The following is a 19,188-nucleotide window of genomic DNA, read 5'->3' on the forward strand; positions in this document are numbered from 1 at the left end:
AGTACATCATGGACACTATAGAGACATCCATGCCATTTATTAAGGTTTGTGGAACTACAAGCAACAGCAGATCTCCAAGTGAGTGATCACTGAATTCACATTACAATTCTGGTTGCACAGGAATGTTGTTTACTTGCGACATAATCTATTGTAACAGCTACTCTACCTTAGCAGGAAGTATTCTGTGTGTGCAAATAAGTACTCAAAGCTAGCTGAAGATTGACTGGATTTTCACACAACACTGGAATACCATTGCTTTCCTCCCCACTTAGACCCCCTTTAACACCGAGGCACTTTACAGGTGCTATTTTAGGGCAAAAATGCTTGTAAAGTGCCTCTCAAGCCATCCTAGTGCAATAGCCCAAGTGCTTTCACACTGCAAGCAGCATCTTTGCAGTGGTGTGGGAGCAGTGTATACAGCACTCCTCCACCACCCCTGCCTATTGGAATGAATGGGCAGTGCTGCTGAAGTGCCTGCAAAGCGCTTTGGCAGCACCACAAGGGTGCTTTTAACCATTTAACTGCTAGCAGGATGCTTTTAACAGCAGTAAAGCGCCACTAAAGCTAGCAGCGCTTTACCACTACCACCTTAGCGTGAAAGGGCTCTTAAGGAATAGTTTCTAAAATCAAAGCTCCTTTTTCCACCAACTTTACAGAGCAGGTTGAATTGTGCTATAGTTAGTGCCTTGCAAAAGTATTTACCCCTTTGGCTTTGTTACATTACAGCCTTTAGTTCAATTTTTTTTAATCTAAATTATATGTGATGGATCAGAACACAATAGTCTAAGGTGGTGAAGTAAAATTAGAAAGAAAAAAAAAAAAAAAAAAAAAATCTGATAGGCATGTATGTATTCACCCTTTGTTATGAAGCCCATAAAAAGCTCTGGTGCAACCAATTACCTTCATAAGTCACATAATTAATTAGTGAAATGTCCACAATCTAAGTGTCACATGATCTGTGATTACATACACACCTTTTTGAAATGCCCCAGAGGCAGCAACACCTAAGGAGGCACCACTAACCAAACACTGCCATGAAGACCAAGGAACTCTCCAAACAAGGTGAAAGGATAGGATTACTGTACAGCAGACCACCCTTTGTTCCTTGGTAGCCCACCAGGACCCTTCAGATTTCTGGAAGGCCAATGACACAAGGCAGCTTTCATGTGTAAATTGAGTCTGAAATGCTTTATTAAGATAAACATTTATATGAGGGGTAAGCTTGCTCCCAAGTTAACCAGGCTTCTACAGAGAGTCTCATGTTTAGGCAGCTGAAAGGGAGTTTACAAAGACAACTTATTTACAAGGACATAGGATGCCTTTCCTAGGATCCAGCTACAATGACTCAGAGTGGGGGGGTTTGAATTAAACCTTAGCTCAAGCAAAAAAAGTAACACATTTTAAGACAGTGTAAGATAAGGCACGTACATTCCTTAAAAAGTAAGAACTATAAAATTGAGGGGAAATTACAAAATGGAGTTGCAGTTGATCAAATGCTCTATAACATAAGGGAAAAACGTTGTTGAGAAGTATAGACACACACACACTTGATGATCCCTAGGAGCACTATCAAATCATAACCAAAAATGGAAACATGGCACAACAGCAAACCTGCCAAGAGACCAGTTTTTGGCACACCAAAACTCATGGACCAGGCAAGGAGGGCATTAGAGGCAGTACAGAGACCCCAGATAACCCTGGAGGAGCTGCAGAGTTCCACAGCAGAGACTGGAGTATCTGTACATAGGACGACAAAAAGCAGCCATAGAGTTGGGCTTTATGGCAGAGTGGCCAGAAGAAAGCCACGTTTTGAGTTTGCGTAAAGGCATGTGGGAGACGCCCAAAATGTGTGGAGGAAAGTGCTCTGGTCTGATGAGACTAAAGTTGAACTTTTTGGCCAAAGAAAACACTATGTCTGGCGCAAACCCGACACATAACCCAAAGAACACCATCCCCGCAGTGAAACATGGTGGTGGCAGCATCATGCTGTGGGGATGTTTTTCCAGCAGTTGGGACTAGGAAACTGGTCAGAATTGAGGGAAAAGATGGATGTGCTAAATACAGGGATATTCTTGAGCAAAACCTGTACCACTGTATGCAATTTGAGGCTAGGATGGAGGTTCACCTTCCAGCAGGACAATGACCCAAACACACTGCTAAAAGTAACTTGAGTGGTGTAAGGGGAAACATGTAAACATAGTTACATAGTTAGTCAGGTTGAAAAAAAGACACAAGTCCATCCAGTCCAACCATAAAAAAACAAAAACAAAAAAACAATATACCCAATACTATACCCACAGTTGATCCAGAGGAAGGCAAAAAACCCTAGCAGAGCATGCTCCAATTTGCTACAGCAGGGGAAAAAAAAAATTCCTTCCTGATCCCAGAGAGGCAATCGGATTATCCCTGGATCAACTTTACCTATAAATGTCAGTACCCAGTTATATTATGTACATTTAGGAAAGTATCCAGGCCTTTCTTAAAGCAATCTACTGAGCTGGCCAGAACCACCTCTGGAGGGAGTCTATTCCACATTTTCACAGCTCTTACTGTGAAGAAACCTTTCCGTATTTGGAGATGAAATCTCTTTTCCTCCAGTCGTAAAGAGTGCCCCCTTGTCCTCTGTGTTGACCGTAAAGCGAATAACTCAACACCAAGTTCACTATATGGACCCCTTATATTATTTAAACATGTTGATCATATCCCCCCTTATTCTCCTCTTCTCAAGAGTGAACAAATTCAGTTCCTCTAATCTTTCCTCATAGCTGAGCTCCCCCATGCCTCTTATCAGTTTGGTTGCCCTTCTCTGCACTTTCTCCAGTTCCGATATCCTTTTTGAGAACTGGTGCCCAAAACTGAACGGCATATTCCAGATGAGGTCTTACTAATGATTTGAACAGGGGCAAAATGATCTCTCTCTCTCTGGAGTCCATACCTCTCTTAATACAAGAAAGAACTTTGCTCGCTTTGGAAACCGCAGCTTGGCATTGCATGCCATTGAGCTTATGATCTACCAAAACCCCCAGATCCTTCTCCACTACGGATTCCCCCAGTTGTACTCCCCCTAGAATGTATGATGCATGCATATTCTTAGCCCCCAAGTGCATAACTTTACATTTCTCAACATTAAACCTCATCTGCCACATAGTCGCCCAATTAGACAGTGCATTGAGGTCGGCTTGTAAATTGGAGACATCCTGTAAGGACGTTATTCCACTGCATAGCTTGGTGTCATCTGCAAAGACAGAAATGTTACTTTTGATCCCAGACCCAATATCATTTATAATGATATTAAAGAGTAAGGGTCCCAGCACTGAACCTTGGGGTACACCACTGATAACCTTAGACCATTCAGAGTAAGAATCATTAACCACTACTCTCTGAATTCTGTCTTTTAGCCAGTTTTCTATCCATTTACAAACTGATATTTCCAACCCTGTAGACTTTAGCTTACACATGAGCCGTGTGTGCGGAACTGTATCGAACGCTTTTGCAAAATCCAAGTAAACCACGTCCACAGCCACCCCTCTGTCCAAGGTTTTACTTACCTCTTCATAAAAAGAAATCAGGTTTGTCTGACAACTTCTGTCTTTCATGAATCCATGCTGTCTGTTGCTTAAAAATGTTTTTTCCAGCAAGAACTCGTCTATGTGGTCTCTTATTAAACGCTCCAGTATCTTCCCGACTATAGAAGTTAAACTAACAGGTCTATAGTTACTTGGTAAAGACTTTGATCCTTTTTAAATATAGGCACCACGTTCGCCCTGCGCCAATCCAGTGGTACCATTCCTGTCATTAATGAGTCCCTAAAAATTAGATACAATGGCTTTGAAATTACAGAGCTCAAATTCTTTTAGGATCCGTGGGTGGATGCCATCAGGTCCAGGTGCTTTATCCACTTTTATTCTGTCTAAATATTTCTGGACCATATCCCTTTTGAGCCATTGTGGATCATTGGGGGCTGTGTCAATACCACCCCCATTATGGACATGAGCTTCCCCATGCTCTTTTGTATACACAGAGCTGAAGAAAGTATTTAATAAATTAGCCTTCTCCTTGTCCCCAGTCACCCACTCTAGATTATTTTGTAAAGGGCCTACATGCTCAGACATGACCTTTTTACTATTAATATATTTGAAGAATTTTTTGGGGTTTGTCCTACTATTTTTTGCGATCTGTCGTTCATTTTGAATTTTTGCACCCTTGATTTCCTTTTTACATATTCTGTTAAATTCTTTGTAGCATTTAAACAACTCTAGTGTTCCTTCATTTTTATATTTTTTAAAAGCTCTTTTCTTATTGTTTATAGCTTTTCTAACTTTGACCGTGAGCCACATAGGTTCTCTTTTTAGCCTTTTAAACTTATTGCCCATGGGAATATACTTTGCAGTGAGGTCCCAAACAGTCTTTGAAGAATTCCCATTTCTGTTCTGTGTTTATCGCTGCCAATATTCCCTCCCAGTCTAAGTCCTCGAGAGCAGCCCTCATCCTTGGAAAATTTGCTCTCTTGAAGTTAAGTGTTTTTATCTTTCCCTTATGTATTTCTTGTTTACAGTTAACATCAAATGAAATCATGTTATGGTCACTGCTACCCAGGTGTTACTTTATCTGCACATTAGTAATAAGCTCTGCATGGTTTGAGATTACCAACATGATGGAATGGCCTAGTCAAAGCCCAGACCTCAATCCAATGGAAAATCTGTGGTCAGACTTAAAGATAAACAAAAATCAACCAGCGCGGACCAAAGCCTAACTAAAAAGCAGCTGTGATACTGAGGGTAAATTTATCAAATCCCATAAAATAGCATATAGAAAAAGCAGTACAGCGCATAAAATAAAGATATGAATGTAAAACTAAAGTCCAACATGAACAAATTGCAGGCAATATTCCAGTGACTCAGGTGACATAAGAGAAACGAAAGGCGACTGTAGTGACACACATGGACCTCCACCTTCGGTGACACCAGCTGCTCACCTCAATAGATGGACCCCTGAGTAAATCAGTCAGGTCAAAATCAGCGGTTCCCTCACAGGGACAATACCATAGGAGGACAGCAACAGCAGCGGCTTAGAAATATCAGCTCTCAGTGATCAGCATACAGGCAGATATTCACATGTAAAAAAATTAAGAAAGGATCTAGTGCTCTCTGTATAGTGCTAAAACGATTTATTAAAAGATATGCAAAGGCACTCACATTACAATGCACTGTACCCCAGTGCGGAGGATGAAAGTATGGATGGAGTGGATGTCCCAGTACAGGATGGACGAGCGGAGAGCACGGGTGACGTCACGATCGGAGCACGTACACAGATGCCGTACGCGTTACGTCCCTCAAAGTGGGCGGGACTTCCTCAGCGGCGACAGCTGAACGTGAGAACACCATTTATATGCAAGTCCGCTCCTCCCCATCAACCAATGGGCTCAGATGTGTAACCTTCTCTATGGTAACCCAGTCTAACTACTCAGAAACAGGAAGTGACTTCATAAGCTCCTCCCAAGCAACCAATAGGCTTGAATGTGCCCATCACTATAGTAACCAGGGTCAAAACATTCAAACCAGGAAGTCACTATCTGCATGAAATAGCCATGGATCTATGAATAAAAAGCTGATATTAAAAAGCCTGTAGTAATATGCCACAAGGACACAGCCATACAGCTACTAGAATAAAATAAAACATAATACAAATTGTAAAAATATGCAAAAAAAAAAATCGGCTTGAACGTCGAGCTCGATGTTAACTGCTTCATCTCTGATCGCTAGTAATTGCTCTCTGTAAAGTTTTTCATTAATTTAAAATGTTAATTTCATATGTATTTTGCATTAATGGATTGGATGACCCAGGATGTCGAGCGGAAGCATGGGGTTTATGCCGATTGTTTTAATAATTATAATTTTGTTGCATATTTTTACAATTTGTATTTATGTTTTATTTTATTCTAGTAGCTGTATGGCTGTGTCCTTGTGGCATATTACTACAGGCTTTTTAATATCATGTGTGTCACTACAGTCACCTTTCGTTTCTCTTATGTCACCTGAGTCACTGGAGGAATCACTGGAATATTGCCTGCAATTTGTTCATGTTGGACTTTAGTTTTACATTCATATCTTTATTTTATGCGCTGTACTGCTTTTTCTACAGACTTAAAGATAGCTGTTCATAAGCACAAACCATCCAACTTGGAGCTGGAGCAGTTTTGCAAGGAGGAATGGGCAAAAATCTTAGTGGTAAGCTCATAGACTTATCCAAAAGCAACCTGGAGCTGTACTACAAAGTATTGACAGTTATGCACATTGACTTCTCTTGTTTTGACCTTTTTGTGAAGGGGAAAAAAAAAAAAAAAAAAAAAAAAAAAGTTTGAAGCCAAGGTGTCAGGACTCTCAGGGTCGCCAGAGGTGTATTGATCATCTTGCAATCCTCAAGAGGGCAGCACTACACAGGTCTAGGGTATGGTCTGCCCACTCAGTAACCCCCCCCCCCCCCCCCCATATACAATGTCTGCTACATACTCTAGATCAGCGTTTCTCAACTCCAGTCCTCAAGGCAGTGAAACTGATCAAATCACCAGTGCAAAAAACCCCACAAAAATTATCCAAAAAGCCCATTGGCTTAGAACGATCCCAATACTGAGTCTAGACCAATTAGCAGAACCAGAGCTGGGAAAGCACAAAGACCAGACCCAATTTATATTCCAAAGTAATTCAACCCAGTACCTCAGCATTAGCGTCCCTCTGTCCAAGCTGAAAGGCTGACTGGCCCCTTGCATTCTCAGACCACAGATCAGATTCCTCACTTCGGCCAATTATGAAACCATAGTTGCCAACTGTCCTGAATTTCCCTGGACATTTAGACCTTTGTCCCGCTTTCAGCATTTCCCGGGAAATCTGAGTTCCCATTTTTTGCCGCCAGAGGTCTGCAGCTGACAGTGAAATGTCTCCGCCGGTCACCATTTTACAGAAGATCAGCTCTCATATAGCCAGGTCACTCACCGATGGGAACAGACAAGAGACGGAGCCAGGCAGGTGGCTGCCAATAGAAAATGAGCTGCCAATACCTTACCCTTTCTCACCTGTTGTAGGAAAGGCTGTGGGGCAGCCCAGTTTCTATTGGCAGTCACCATGGCCAGTTCTGCCTTTTGTCCCACTGCTGGGACACCTGATGTAAGGGGGGCTACTCTGGTGAACACCTGATGTAAGGGGGAGGCGACGGTGGCAAGTGACTCAGGGCTCCCACCAAGTCTGCATTATGGCAAGTTGAACTATTTTATATCACAACGTAATAAAAAAAAAAAATAAGCGCTTCAATCATTCTGACAATACAATGGTGCCAAGGTGATTGAAGCGCCCACACCAGGTGTTTGGAGTATCTGCTGATTGTTAAACTTTATGGAATACACATTTTTGTGCTATAGGATCTGGGCCTGTAGTCCCTCCCTTATCTCAGACTAACCACATATCATTTAGTTTAAACCACACCCATTTTTTGCCTACAAAAAATAAAAAAATTATTATATATTAAAGGGTCCCTATAAATTTTTTGGGCACCATGTGAAATAGCAAAAGGGGTACTGAAACTGCCCAAAGACACTCATCTGTCTTTACACATGCACTGAAGCAAAACCCTCCTCAGTCAGGCCCAAGCAGAAGTGTGAAAGAGTGGTTTAAAAGCAGACCGGTTGTAACCCAAAATTAGAAATGTCAAGACCATACACCCTTTTTCACATGGAGACCATAGGCATAATAGCTAGGCCTCTAAATGTAGATTCAAACAAACCTACCAAGCAGGGTTAGAACTTTTTCAGAGTCGGTTTCACCTTTCACGTACTGTCCATGGCGAACAAGATAGATATGACGTTTGGCCTTTGCTTCATATTTTTTTAGCTGGCTTTTCAGGACGTCGCCCTCACTATTGCCCTTCAGGTCATTCAGATTGATCAGAGACATTGGTTCACGTCTAAAAAAGTAAAAAAAAAAAAAAAGTAAGTGTTAGGAAGGCAGTTTATCCAAAAATTGTTTCAGCTGTAGACTGATGCTGTAATGTCCAATTTCAAATCCTAGGACACAGGTGAAACCTTTAAAACTTGTGAGATGTATGCAAGCACCCGCCATTTTTAGGGGGTCTACAGCTAGAAGTCACCCAAGATACACATTTCTCCCCCCCCCCCCCCCCCCCCCAATTTGGAAAGGTGAATTTTGGGTGAAAGATTGAAAATCTCTTGTGAAACACTTCACACTAGAGGGCATGGTAAAATGCAGCATTCTACTGTGCAGGCACCTATCAGTTTTAACTCCAGCCAGGAGCATTGCGATGCATGTTACTTGGAAAAATGTATAACACTGCAAAGTGAGCAAGCCCTAAGGGTTAGTTTTTTTCCCCCCCAAGAGACCCTATGCAGGCACTTGACACAATAGCATTACCTCAAGTTAATGTATAACTAAAGAGAGGCCCGGAGTACAACCCCAAAGCCATAACAGAGGGCTGGCATGACAGGGGAAGTGGCATAGGAGGAGGAAAGGGGGCAGTTGCAGTCTGCAGGGAAAGAGTGGAATAGCTTGTTCCTGTCTGTCCGATTTGCTTCTCATTCTTTTGCATTGAGGACCTTAATGGAGGCGGCGCGACGGAGGGAAAGCGTGGGGGTTTTTGTGGCACATTGGCAGGTGGGGAATCTCAGCGATACCACCTGCACGCGCATCCTCACTTGCTGTAAGTTAGGGTGTTTGGGCCTGAATGTTGTCCTGTTTGTCCCCTCTGCTAGTGGAGGGGCGGGGAATGGATGGTTTTGCATTCTTTATTTATTCTCTGTGTGTGGTGTTTGTTTTTCTTTACAGGGAATGGCTTCTGCATCATGGGCCATTCTTATGTCCATTGGGGTGTGAGGAGAGCTGATGTTTGGCCTGCCAGATGTCAATTGGGCATTCCTAGGGAGGAGGCAGGGTTTGTTGGGTCGGTATGCCTGGTCTATTGTAGAGCAGAATAGATCCCAAGTCAAGCGTTATGTTTGGCTGGATAGAGCCCCTTATGCTTTGGTGGTACATGCTGGGGGGAAATTTAGGGCTAACCGGTCATAGGCGTGCGCAGGGGGTGTGCCAGGTGTGCCCTGGGCACACCCTAATCACTATGTACGGTGCCAACTCCCCTACTGCCCAGGCTTCCCACACCTCGTTGCCCCCCCACCCCACCGTGATGCTGGCTTCCCTCCTCGCCTCTCCCCCCGGCTGCTGTGGGGTGAATTTCAGGATAGGGCTAAGGGGCTAGTAAATATGTATTTTACCAACCTATTTTCTAAATGAACATAGTGAACACACTCACTGTGTCCATTCATAACCAAAGCATAATAAACTGTTTACTATGCTTCCATTTGTGAATGAACAGGAAGCCGTTTAGCACAGAGTACTTCCCATTCATTCACTGTCTTGTGCAGCTGAGGCTGCAAAGAAAGGCATGTGTGTTTGAGCTTTGAGGTGCACATTCTAATGCAATAGGCTGCGCACACCTATGGCTACGGTCCAAGAGAGAGCTAATAAGGAACATCAAATTTGACTTTCTTCAGGTCGATCAGAATACACAGACTTAGAGTATGGTCTGATATGGTGGCCCAGGTCAGTGGAGGGCATCAACAAGGCCAGAGTAAAAGGTGAAGCACTTTCTGATGTGCAATGGGGGCTTGGAAGTACGCCATCATGGTTGGAAGTTAAACCATGGTGATATTTACAAGGGGGTGCAAGGTCCTTTTAGGTCATATGGGCACTTAAAAAAAAGTTATGGTGTAGGGACCCATCAGGTACAGCTCCCAGTTAGTTTGGGTACCTTCTAGTTGTCTCCAAGTCAGGAGTTCACGACTGGAGCCCTTACAAGTGACTAGCAGGTACAGTTCTGGTTTATGCCTATTGGGACCTTGGCTCCATTATAGTTAATAAACTATGTTATGTTTAAAAAAAGGTTATTGATAATGGTAATTATTGGTTAGGTAAATTTGCTGTAGCAGCAGTTTTATTAAATTGTGTGGTCATTAGGAGGAAAGGGGGGTGGTTTTATTGGCATAGCAGGTAACAAGCCATGGTTAATACCATAGTCAAGGCAAGATTTTAGTTTCAGAGGGATTAGAACCTGTCAGTTTTTATTGTTGTCTGTTCCCCAGTTAGGGAGATTCACTCCATTTGTCCTGTTTACCATTATCATTGAAAGTGAAGGAAAGTCCCAAGGGGTTATAATCCTCCCTTGCTCCATCCAAAAATGGAAGCTTTTTACCTATAGTTGTACATTAAACAGTTAAAGTGTTTGTTACCCCAACACTTCATATTCTGATATGTGCCTGTTTTGTATTGCTTCCTTTGTGTGAAATGCCTGGTGTTCCCGTTTTTTCCCCTCTGCCTTCCCCGTTCATAAAACTGTAGCAGAATCTAACCTCTTCCAGTCTAATGAGAACCTTTAAGGCCACAGACCACTGACATACTTCAATATGAAGCAGGAGAGGCATGGTAGGTACAAAGATGGTGAAAGTCATTGGGCTCCAGATACTTCTTGGATGCAAAAGTTTGTTTAGCAGTCCTTTACATTTTGCAAGGGAAAGAGGGTTAGGGCCAGGACACCCTTAAGTGGTTGCAATTTCAATAGGGCAGACTCCAAGACTTCAATAGAAAGACAGCTGTACAGGGAAAGGCCCCAGCAAGGCGTCACATCTACACGTGCAGGTTTGCCATCTATGGCAACAGTATTTAACAGTGAGAGTGTTAAGAGTGTCAAGCTCCTAACACAAAGTTCAACAATTCTCTCAGCTTCACTACAACGTTCACTTGTAGCTCTTCAGCCCCTTGAGCTCCTAGTCTCACTGGACTCATCGAATCACAGACTCTGAATCCTGTGAGATCCTCAAGGCTTTTGTGGTGGTATCTCCCTCAAGTGTCACCCACGCTTCCCCGCTGGGTCCCTAGCCTGGCACTCCAGATACCTTTCAAGCTTCACCCCTACTGACCAGCTCAGTCTCCGGCTTGACACAAGGCTGCTCTGCAAGTGTCACCTCTGATGGTTGGGTTCCTGACTCGATCACCACCTGAAGTTTCCCGATTCTCCACCTTTCCCGTTTGGTGAGAATGTTGCTCCTGTACTTGCTTCAGTTACTCACTGTGGCCCCTTGTGAAGGTGGTTAGTCCCTTAGTGGCGAAGGCTTCCCTTCTACCACTGACAGTTTTTCCGGCTGGCAGAACCATCACTTTTGGTTGGACTGCAAGCCGCAGTCCCAACCCTGTGCTTCCCCCTTACTTCTGAATATGCCCTCACACACCCTGGCAGCCATAGTCAGTTCCCTAGCTATGCTGGGAACTCAGTCTGCTCTCCAATGATCAGACTTGTCCTGACACCTCCCCCTGTACAGCTTTAATGGGAAAAACAGTGTACTATTGTTTTGCCTCTTTTTTACACAAATGTTTTTGTAACAAAGGTCAGAAATACTGCAGGTCTCATTTTTATTTTGTTTTATAAAATAGAAAATCTAATCCAGATGCAATGTGTAACAGTCAACTTGTCTGCATGTAGCACCCTCAAGTGTGCTAGAAGTCTGTATAGGAAGATTTAGCTTTGCTGAGGGCCAGGGTTTAGTGACTCAGGGACTGGATGACTCATCTGGCATCTAATACTTTCTCTTGGTCTGGAAGTTGATAGAAACTTCCAGAGCTGGAGGGTATAAGGAGGGGTTGCCATGCATATTTATAAGGACCTCAACAAATCCCAAGCAAAAAAGGTTTGGAAGGGGCAGACCACTTCAAATAGACATGGGCCATGCCAGCAGGGGTCATATGGAGAGCCGAGGAGGCTGTTGGTGGCCCTCGAGGGTGCTAGGATTCCCACTAAAAACAGGAAACCCTTCCTGGGGGTGTGCTACATGCATAATTTGATTTGTGAGTTCCTGTGTCCCCACATGAGGTAGGACATGTGGCTTCCTCAGTAAGAAGCACAAACTATTGTACCCTGCTTGACAATAGAGGCAGACTCAGCACCAGAAGGTGTGTGGCTAAATTCAAAATACTGTAGATAATGAATGGTGGAGCCAACACTCACTAGGCACAGAGGAGGAAGAAAGCCCTGCATGCTGGGGCCTCGCTCTCAGCAGTGGTTCAGATGTGACTGATGTCAATGGTTGCTATACGCCAGGCGGTACAGGTGCTAGCAACCAGTGCAGCGGGACAGGCAGAGGCCAGAGGCACGGCTCCACATGAAGACAACAGAGTCTCTCGGGGAGAGAAAGGGGAGAGAAAGGGGAGAGAAAGGGGAGAGAAAGAGAGAGAATTTTTGGGGGGGGGCATGGGATTCCCCCCCCCCCCCCCCCCCAATAGACCCTTAGTGTCAACTTTCATTCTGCATAAAATCCAGTGGTACAGTCGCTAATGAAATATTAAGCTTGTGTAGCACAAGAGGGGTGGCAGCAGCCCAAAAGAGCCAAGATGCCACAGTAGTCTACACACAAAAGTTCAGGGAAAGTTGGTTGCCTCCAACATCATGTGACACCAGACTAGGCGACAGCCACTCAGTCAGCTCTCTGTAGCTTCAGCATCCAGGCCCTCATGAACAGCAAGCACATGGCAGTGCTGTCCAGGAGGGCAGAAAGGCCTCCAGGCTGGACTTCCCCTCTGCAGTTAAAGACCCAGCAGCTCTGTCAAGAGCAAGGTTTTGCAGCCCTGATACAAGCCAACAACACCTGTTTGGATCTATGTAAAGCTGCCCATAGACCTTTAGCACCCACGCATTTAGGCAGGGTTGCTCCTCACAAATTTGCCAGTAGTTATCTTGGTTGATATTAGAGATCCATTGATTTCTCCCTAAGTTTGGCCTTGTTGCACTTTTCTACTACCAGGTGGCTGGGTACTTGGTGGTACTAGATATGAGAAGGGCAACCCAAGGTCAGGTTATGGGTATGTGGGGCATCTCAGCCAACAAGCAGGGGTTTTCTTGAATCCCTTGGCCTGCTGGGAGAGCTTATATATTCAGGTGATCCATGTTCTGTGCCACCTGGACAGCTGTCTGGGTGGACTTGTGTTATATTGCCCGGGTTGCTAGTCTGGAGATGGAGCCCATCCCAGGCAAATTTGGCTGCAAGGCTGTCTGGGAGCCTATCCAGAAGCAAGAGAGCAGTACAGGGTTGGGACTGGCTTGCAGTCCAACCAAAACAGGGGCGTAACTAGAAATAGCAGGACCCCATAGCAAAATGTTGTATGGGGCCCCCCCCCTTGCAAACAGCCCCCCCCACAGCTGCCCTAGTGTCAATGCAGCATGAGCTGTGCCACATACAGCGGGACCTGTGCCCCATGCAGCCTGGTCTGCCTGTGCCCCATGCAGCCTCACCTATGCAGAGGAAAAGGCAAGCCACCCAGATCAGCAGAGAGCGGGATTGCCTGCTGTAATAGCTTTCATTTGAATTTCCCGTCTTCCCGGAGCTCATCGTCACATAGCCCCACCTCTTGGCCCGACGCCTTTGATGACATCACATGTCCCGCATTGGATCAGCGTTCTGTCTATCAAAAGGCGCCGGGCCAAGAGGTGGAGCTATGTGACGTGAGCCCTGGGAACACTGGAAGTTCTAATGAAAGCTCTTACATCGGGCAATTCAGCTCTCTGCTGATACAGACAGCTCGCTTCTTTCTCTCCTCTCTCTTCCCCTGGCTGGGAGACTGTGCCAGCGGTGCTCTCATCCTCACTGGGCCCCACAGCGCCCGCATGGGTCGCTATGGTGGTAGTTACGCCCCTGAACCAAAAGTACAGTTCTGTCGGCTGGAGAACTTGTCATGGTCGGAGATAGAGGGGAAGCTGTCGCCAGTAAGCCACTGGTGGTGTCCTCACCACCTTATTACCAAGGACCACAGTGAGTAACTGAAGCACCAGAGCAGTATTCTCACCAACTTGGGATAGTGAAGAATCCGGAAACTTCAGCGGGAATCAAGGCACGGACCCAGCGAGGTGACACTTGTAGAGCAGCCTTGTGTGTCAAGTCAGGGACCATGGGTGAAGCTTGAGAGGCATCTAGAGTGTCAAGCTAGGGACCCAGCAGAGAAGCAGGGGTGACACTTGAGGAAGATACCACTGAAGATTGAAGGATCTCAAGGGATTCAGTGGCAGTGAATCAGTGGGCTAAAGAACTACAAGGAGAGATAGTGAAAGAACTGTTGAGCTTTGTGTTTGGAATGGTTAAAGACTGTTGCCATAGGAGATAGCATTCCTACACATGCAGATGTAGTCTTGCTGGATGCCCTTCCCTGCATGGCCAGTTTCCTATTGAAGTCTGAGTCTACCAATTAAGCTTGTAACTACCCAAGGGTGTCCTGGCCCTAACCCTCCCTCAAAAAGGTTTGTTAAGAAACTTTTTGCATCCAAGAAGTGTCTGGCGCCCAATAACTAGCTATACACCCACCATGCCTCACAACACACTATAGGAGGTCTAAGACCTTCCTACAGACTATAATCTCAAAATGGTAAAAGCTATGCAAATAAGAGGGGGGGGGGAGCTTCAGTCTACTTTGCTCACTATAGGAAGGTTTCACAATAAGTAACTTGTAAATGGGTCACACATCCCCTCTGTATATGAGCAGTAGTAGCTGGTACACTACAATAGGCCAGGCTGGTGATGGAGTTGCTCATCCCACATGAGAATATTCAAACATTTCTAGCATTAAAATAAGTCACATCTACTATGCAAAGAACTCACCGGTCCCAGTTGGGGTCCCAGCACCTGGTGAAGGGTGGTGGCCATGACACAGCAGGTTCACTTGAGTCTTCCCCATTGTGCTTCAAAATCACTGCAGCAAAAAGTGCTGCTCCACCAGCCAGGACAGCTCTGCGCAAGAACATGATAACTGCTCAACAAACCCACCAACACTGAGAGATGTCTGTCTGCAGGCTTTATATTGTAAGGTACTGCGGGAGGAGTCTGCATGCAGGTGTTAGATGGTGAGGGGATGAGGCTTTGGGGAGGGGCAATTATCAATACCTAAAACTGCCTTAAAGGGCACAGTTGTGGTAAGATTTGAAGAGACAATTAATGGCCTTCTGCTGGAGAAGCTAGTTCTGCTATCTCTGACTTTCAAGACTTTCAAGGCAAAAATGTCATAAAAGCACCCACATTAATAAAAAATGTAATGTGCATATCCCCTTAAGGGTTAATAAGCGTGTCCTGCTGAAAGATATAGGTCAAAAATAAGGATGAGCTCTGGCGTGTTCGCATGCTGAACGTGCCGAGCCCGCCAGGAAGTTGGCACGGCGCAGCGCTAATCACAATCAGTGAGACATTTTTCTCGATGTGCGGCTGCAGAGATCGGGAAATGTCTCCCTACCTGTGATTAGCGCTGCACCGTGCCGACTTCCTGGCGGGCTCGGCACGTTCAGCATGCGAACACGCCGGAGCTCATCCTTAGTCAAATAGAGAAGGTGAAAGCCCACTTAGTGTTTGAGTACAAGTGGTGGTGGAGATTGAATAAAGGAACCCTTACAGTGGTTTTTGTCTGCACAGTGGGGATGGACTAACAAAGACCACAGAGAGACTGTCAAACGTGCAGCAAAAAAGTGGGGTGATTATTAAAGACATACACATAGACATTTTTTCACGTTTTAAAATGTAAATGCACAGTATAAATGCACCGTATAAAATTGATTAACAAAGACACACAGGAATAGTTTTTTCATTTTTTTTTTTTAAATTTTTATGATATATGTTTTCTATTATCATATTGGAATATTGTACTGTCTGGTTAAAAAAAGACAAAAGACAAAAAAGACAAATTTCAGCCAATAAAAGGGTGCTTATACACATAAAAGTATATGTGTAAGCACCATTGGAAATGGAAAGGAGTGACACAGCACTGTTTTTCACATATACTCTTGCAGCGTGCAGCTTTCCTGGGAGCAACTGTCACCCACACCCTCCCGAAAGCATCAGAAGCCAAGATCATTTGTTTTAACAGGGTTTTTTTTAAGCAAAATGTTTATGGGGAGTGAGGGGCTGTGAGCAAAGTGGACTATCCACTTTCATGAAAGATCCCCTTCAACAGTTCTGAATTCACAGCCCCACAAGCAAGTGGCAGGTGATGTGAGGGTTAAATGCAAACGCTTGATGTGCATACTTTCTAGTGATCAGTGACTCAGAATGTATTGATGCCAAGTGGATCAGCATGAAAGCCAGGCATCTAGCATTTTCAGGAAAGTTCAGCAATGGCATACTAAATATTTCTCCTATTATGGGTTCCTTTTAAATCTGTATTAGTCGCTCCTTTACACACGCGTTTACATCAAGCAAGAAGAATTCCTGTAACAAGAATCTGCAGATTCAGCTCAGCAGTTCAGCTTAAGGCTCGATTCACACCTATGCATGTTGCTTTTGAGCGTTTTTGGAGGTTTTTTTTTCATGCTTGCCACGTTTTTGAGCAGCGTTTTTGCGACGTTTTTGCCGCGTTTTTGCCGCGATTTGCGTTTTGCGTTTTTTTTTTTTTTTTTTTTTTACAGTTTTTTTTTTACAGTCTAAAAAAAAAATTAAAAAAAAAAAAAAAAAAAAAAAACGGCAAAAACGCATCAAAAACGCTGCAAAAACGCTGCAAAAACGGTGCACTTGCGTTTTTGATGCTTGTCCATTGAATTCTATTACATGCAAAACGCTGCATTTTGCATGAAAAAAAGTACCTGACCCTTTCCAAAAATGCAGAGAAACAAAAAGGCATTGATGTGAACATGTTCCATAGGAACCCATGTTAAAAAATTCCCGTGCATTTCTGCAAAATGCAAAATGCATCAAAAAACGCGCTAGTGTGAATGGAGCCTTAGGCCCCATTCACACTAGCGCGTTTTTTGATGCATTTTGCATTTTGCAGAAATGCACGGGAATTTTTTAACATGGGTTCCTATGGAACATGTTCACATCAATGCTTTTTTGTATCTCTGCGTTTTTGGAAAGGGTCGGGGACTTTTTTTCATGCAAAAAGCAGCGTTTTGCATGTAATGGTTTTCAATGGACAAGCATCAAAAACGCAAGTGCTGCGTTTTTGCAGTGTTTTTGATGCGTTTTTGGTGCGTTTTTGGTGCGTTTTTGCCGTTTTTTTTTTTTTTTTTTTTTTTTTTTTTTTGTAATTTTTTTGTAAGACTGTAAAAAAAAAAACAAAAAAAAAAAAAAACGCAAAACGCAAATCGCGGCAAAAACGCGGCAAAAACGCCGCTAAAACGCGGCAAAAACGCGGCTCAAAAACGCGGCAAGCATGAAAAAAAAACCTCCAAAAATGCTCAAAAGCAACATGCATAGGTGTGAATCGAGCCTTAAAGAGGAGTTCCAGTCAAAAAAAAAAAAAAATAAAAGTCAGCAGCTACAAATACTGCAGCTGCTGACTTTTAATTGGACACTTACCTGTCCCTGGGTCCATCGATGCGGGGGATCGAAGCCCCGCTCGTCTCCCCCTCCATTCGGTCGGCGCCGGCATTGCAACTGTGGGCGCCGGGCTGTGGCTTCACAGCCTGGCACCCACTGCGCATGCGCGAGCGGCGCCGAGCGCCGTGATTGGCCGCTCAGTCACCTGGGACCTGTAATGGGTCCCAGATGATTGACAGGAGGGAGGGAGCAGAGCTGAGCCCTTCCTGTGCCGAGGGGGAAGTAATGTCACCAGCCCAGGCACTGGAAGAGGCAGACTACGAGGGACCCCCTAGCAACAGGCATTTAGATGTGAGTAAAAAAAAAATATCCAAATTTTTTTGTATTTTTTTTTAGGATTTTTCATGTAGTTTTTTTTTTTTGGGTGGAACCCCACTTTAAGGCTCCATTCACACTAGCGCGTTTTTTGATGCATTTTGCATTTTGCAGAAATGCATGGGAATTTTTTAACATGGGTTCCTATGGAACATGCTCACATCAATGCCTTTTTGTATCTCTGCATTTTTGGAAAGGGTCAGGGACTTTTTTTCATGCAAAATGTAGCATTTTGCATGTAATAGAATTTAATGGACCAGCATCAAAAATGCAAGTGCAGCGTTTTTACAGCGTTTTTGGTGCGTTTTTGATGCGTTTTTGGCTTTTTTTTTTTAATTTTTTTTTTTAGACTGTATACAGCCTAAAAAAAACTGTAAAAAAAACCCCGTAAAACGCAGCAAAAACGCTGTAAAAACGCTACAAAAACGCTGCTCAAAAACGTGGCAAGCATCACAAAAAAAACTCCAAAAACGCTCAAAAGCAACATGCATAGATGTGAATCGAGCCTAAGGCTCCATTCACACTAGCGCGTTTTTTGATGCATTTTGCATTTTGCAGAAATGCATGGGAATTTTTTAACATGGGTTCCTATGGAACATGTTCACATCAATGCTTTTTTGTTTCTCTGCGTTTTTGGAAAGGGTCGGGGACTTTTTTTCATGCAAAAAGCAGCGTTTTGCATGTAATGGATTTCAATGGACAAGCATCAAAAACGCAAGTGCACCGTTTTTGCAGCGTTTTTGGTGCGTTTTTGGTGCGTTTTTGCCGTTTTTTTTTTTTTTTTTTTTTTTGTAATTTTTTTTAAGACTGTAAAAAAAAATGAAAAAAAAAAAAAAAAAAAAAAAAAACGCAAGACGCAAATCGCGGCAAAAACGCGGCAAAAACGCCGCAAAAACGCTGCTCAAAAACGTGCCAAGCATGAAAAAAAAACCTCCAAAAACGCTCAAAAGGCTCCATTCACACTAGCGCGTTTTTTGATGCATTTTGCATTTTGCAGAAATGCATGGGAATTTTTTAACATGGGCTCCTATGGAACATGTTCACATCAATGCTTTTTTGTATCTCTGCGTTTTTGGAAAGGGTCGGGGACTTTTTTCATGCAAAAAGCAGCGTTTTGCATGTAATGGATTTCAATGGACAAGCATCAAAAACGCAAGTGCACCGTTTTTGCAGCGTTTTTGGTGCGTTTTTGGTGCGTTTTTGCCGTGTTGGAAAGGGTCGGGGACTTTTTTTCATGCAAAAAGCAGCGTTTTGCATGTAATGGATTTCAATGGACAAGCATCAAAAACGCAAGTGCACCGTTTTTGCAGCGTTTTTGCAGCGTTTTTGGTGCGTTTTTGGTGCGTTTTTGCCGTTTTTTTTTTTTTTTTTTTTTTTGGGGCCTTAGGCTCCATTCACACTAGCGCGTTTTTTGATGCATTTTGCATTTTGCAGAAATGCATGGGAATTTTTTAACATGGGTTCCTATGGAACATGTTCAC

General features: G+C 43.8%; 1 protein-coding gene across 1 annotated transcript in view; it reads right to left on the reverse strand.

Moving 5' to 3' along the window:
• The window catches only part of LOC141140962 (serine/threonine-protein phosphatase PGAM5, mitochondrial-like), a 29,044-nt gene extending 14,209 nt beyond the window's left edge, over positions 1-14,835 (reverse strand). Inside the window, exons 1-2 of the mRNA XM_073628533.1 lie at positions 14,693-14,835; positions 7,778-7,953 (exon numbers count right to left, since the gene is read on the reverse strand). Coding sequence (XP_073484634.1) covers positions 7,778-7,953; positions 14,693-14,835 — 319 coding nt within the window. The remainder of the gene's footprint in view (positions 1-7,777; positions 7,954-14,692) is intronic.
• Positions 14,836-19,188: the final 4,353 nt, after the last annotated feature.

The sequence above is a fragment of the Aquarana catesbeiana genome, linkage group LG01 (genome assembly GCF_042186555.1).
Source record: "Aquarana catesbeiana isolate 2022-GZ linkage group LG01, ASM4218655v1, whole genome shotgun sequence".
Taxonomy (NCBI): Eukaryota; Metazoa; Chordata; class Amphibia; order Anura; family Ranidae; genus Aquarana; species Aquarana catesbeiana.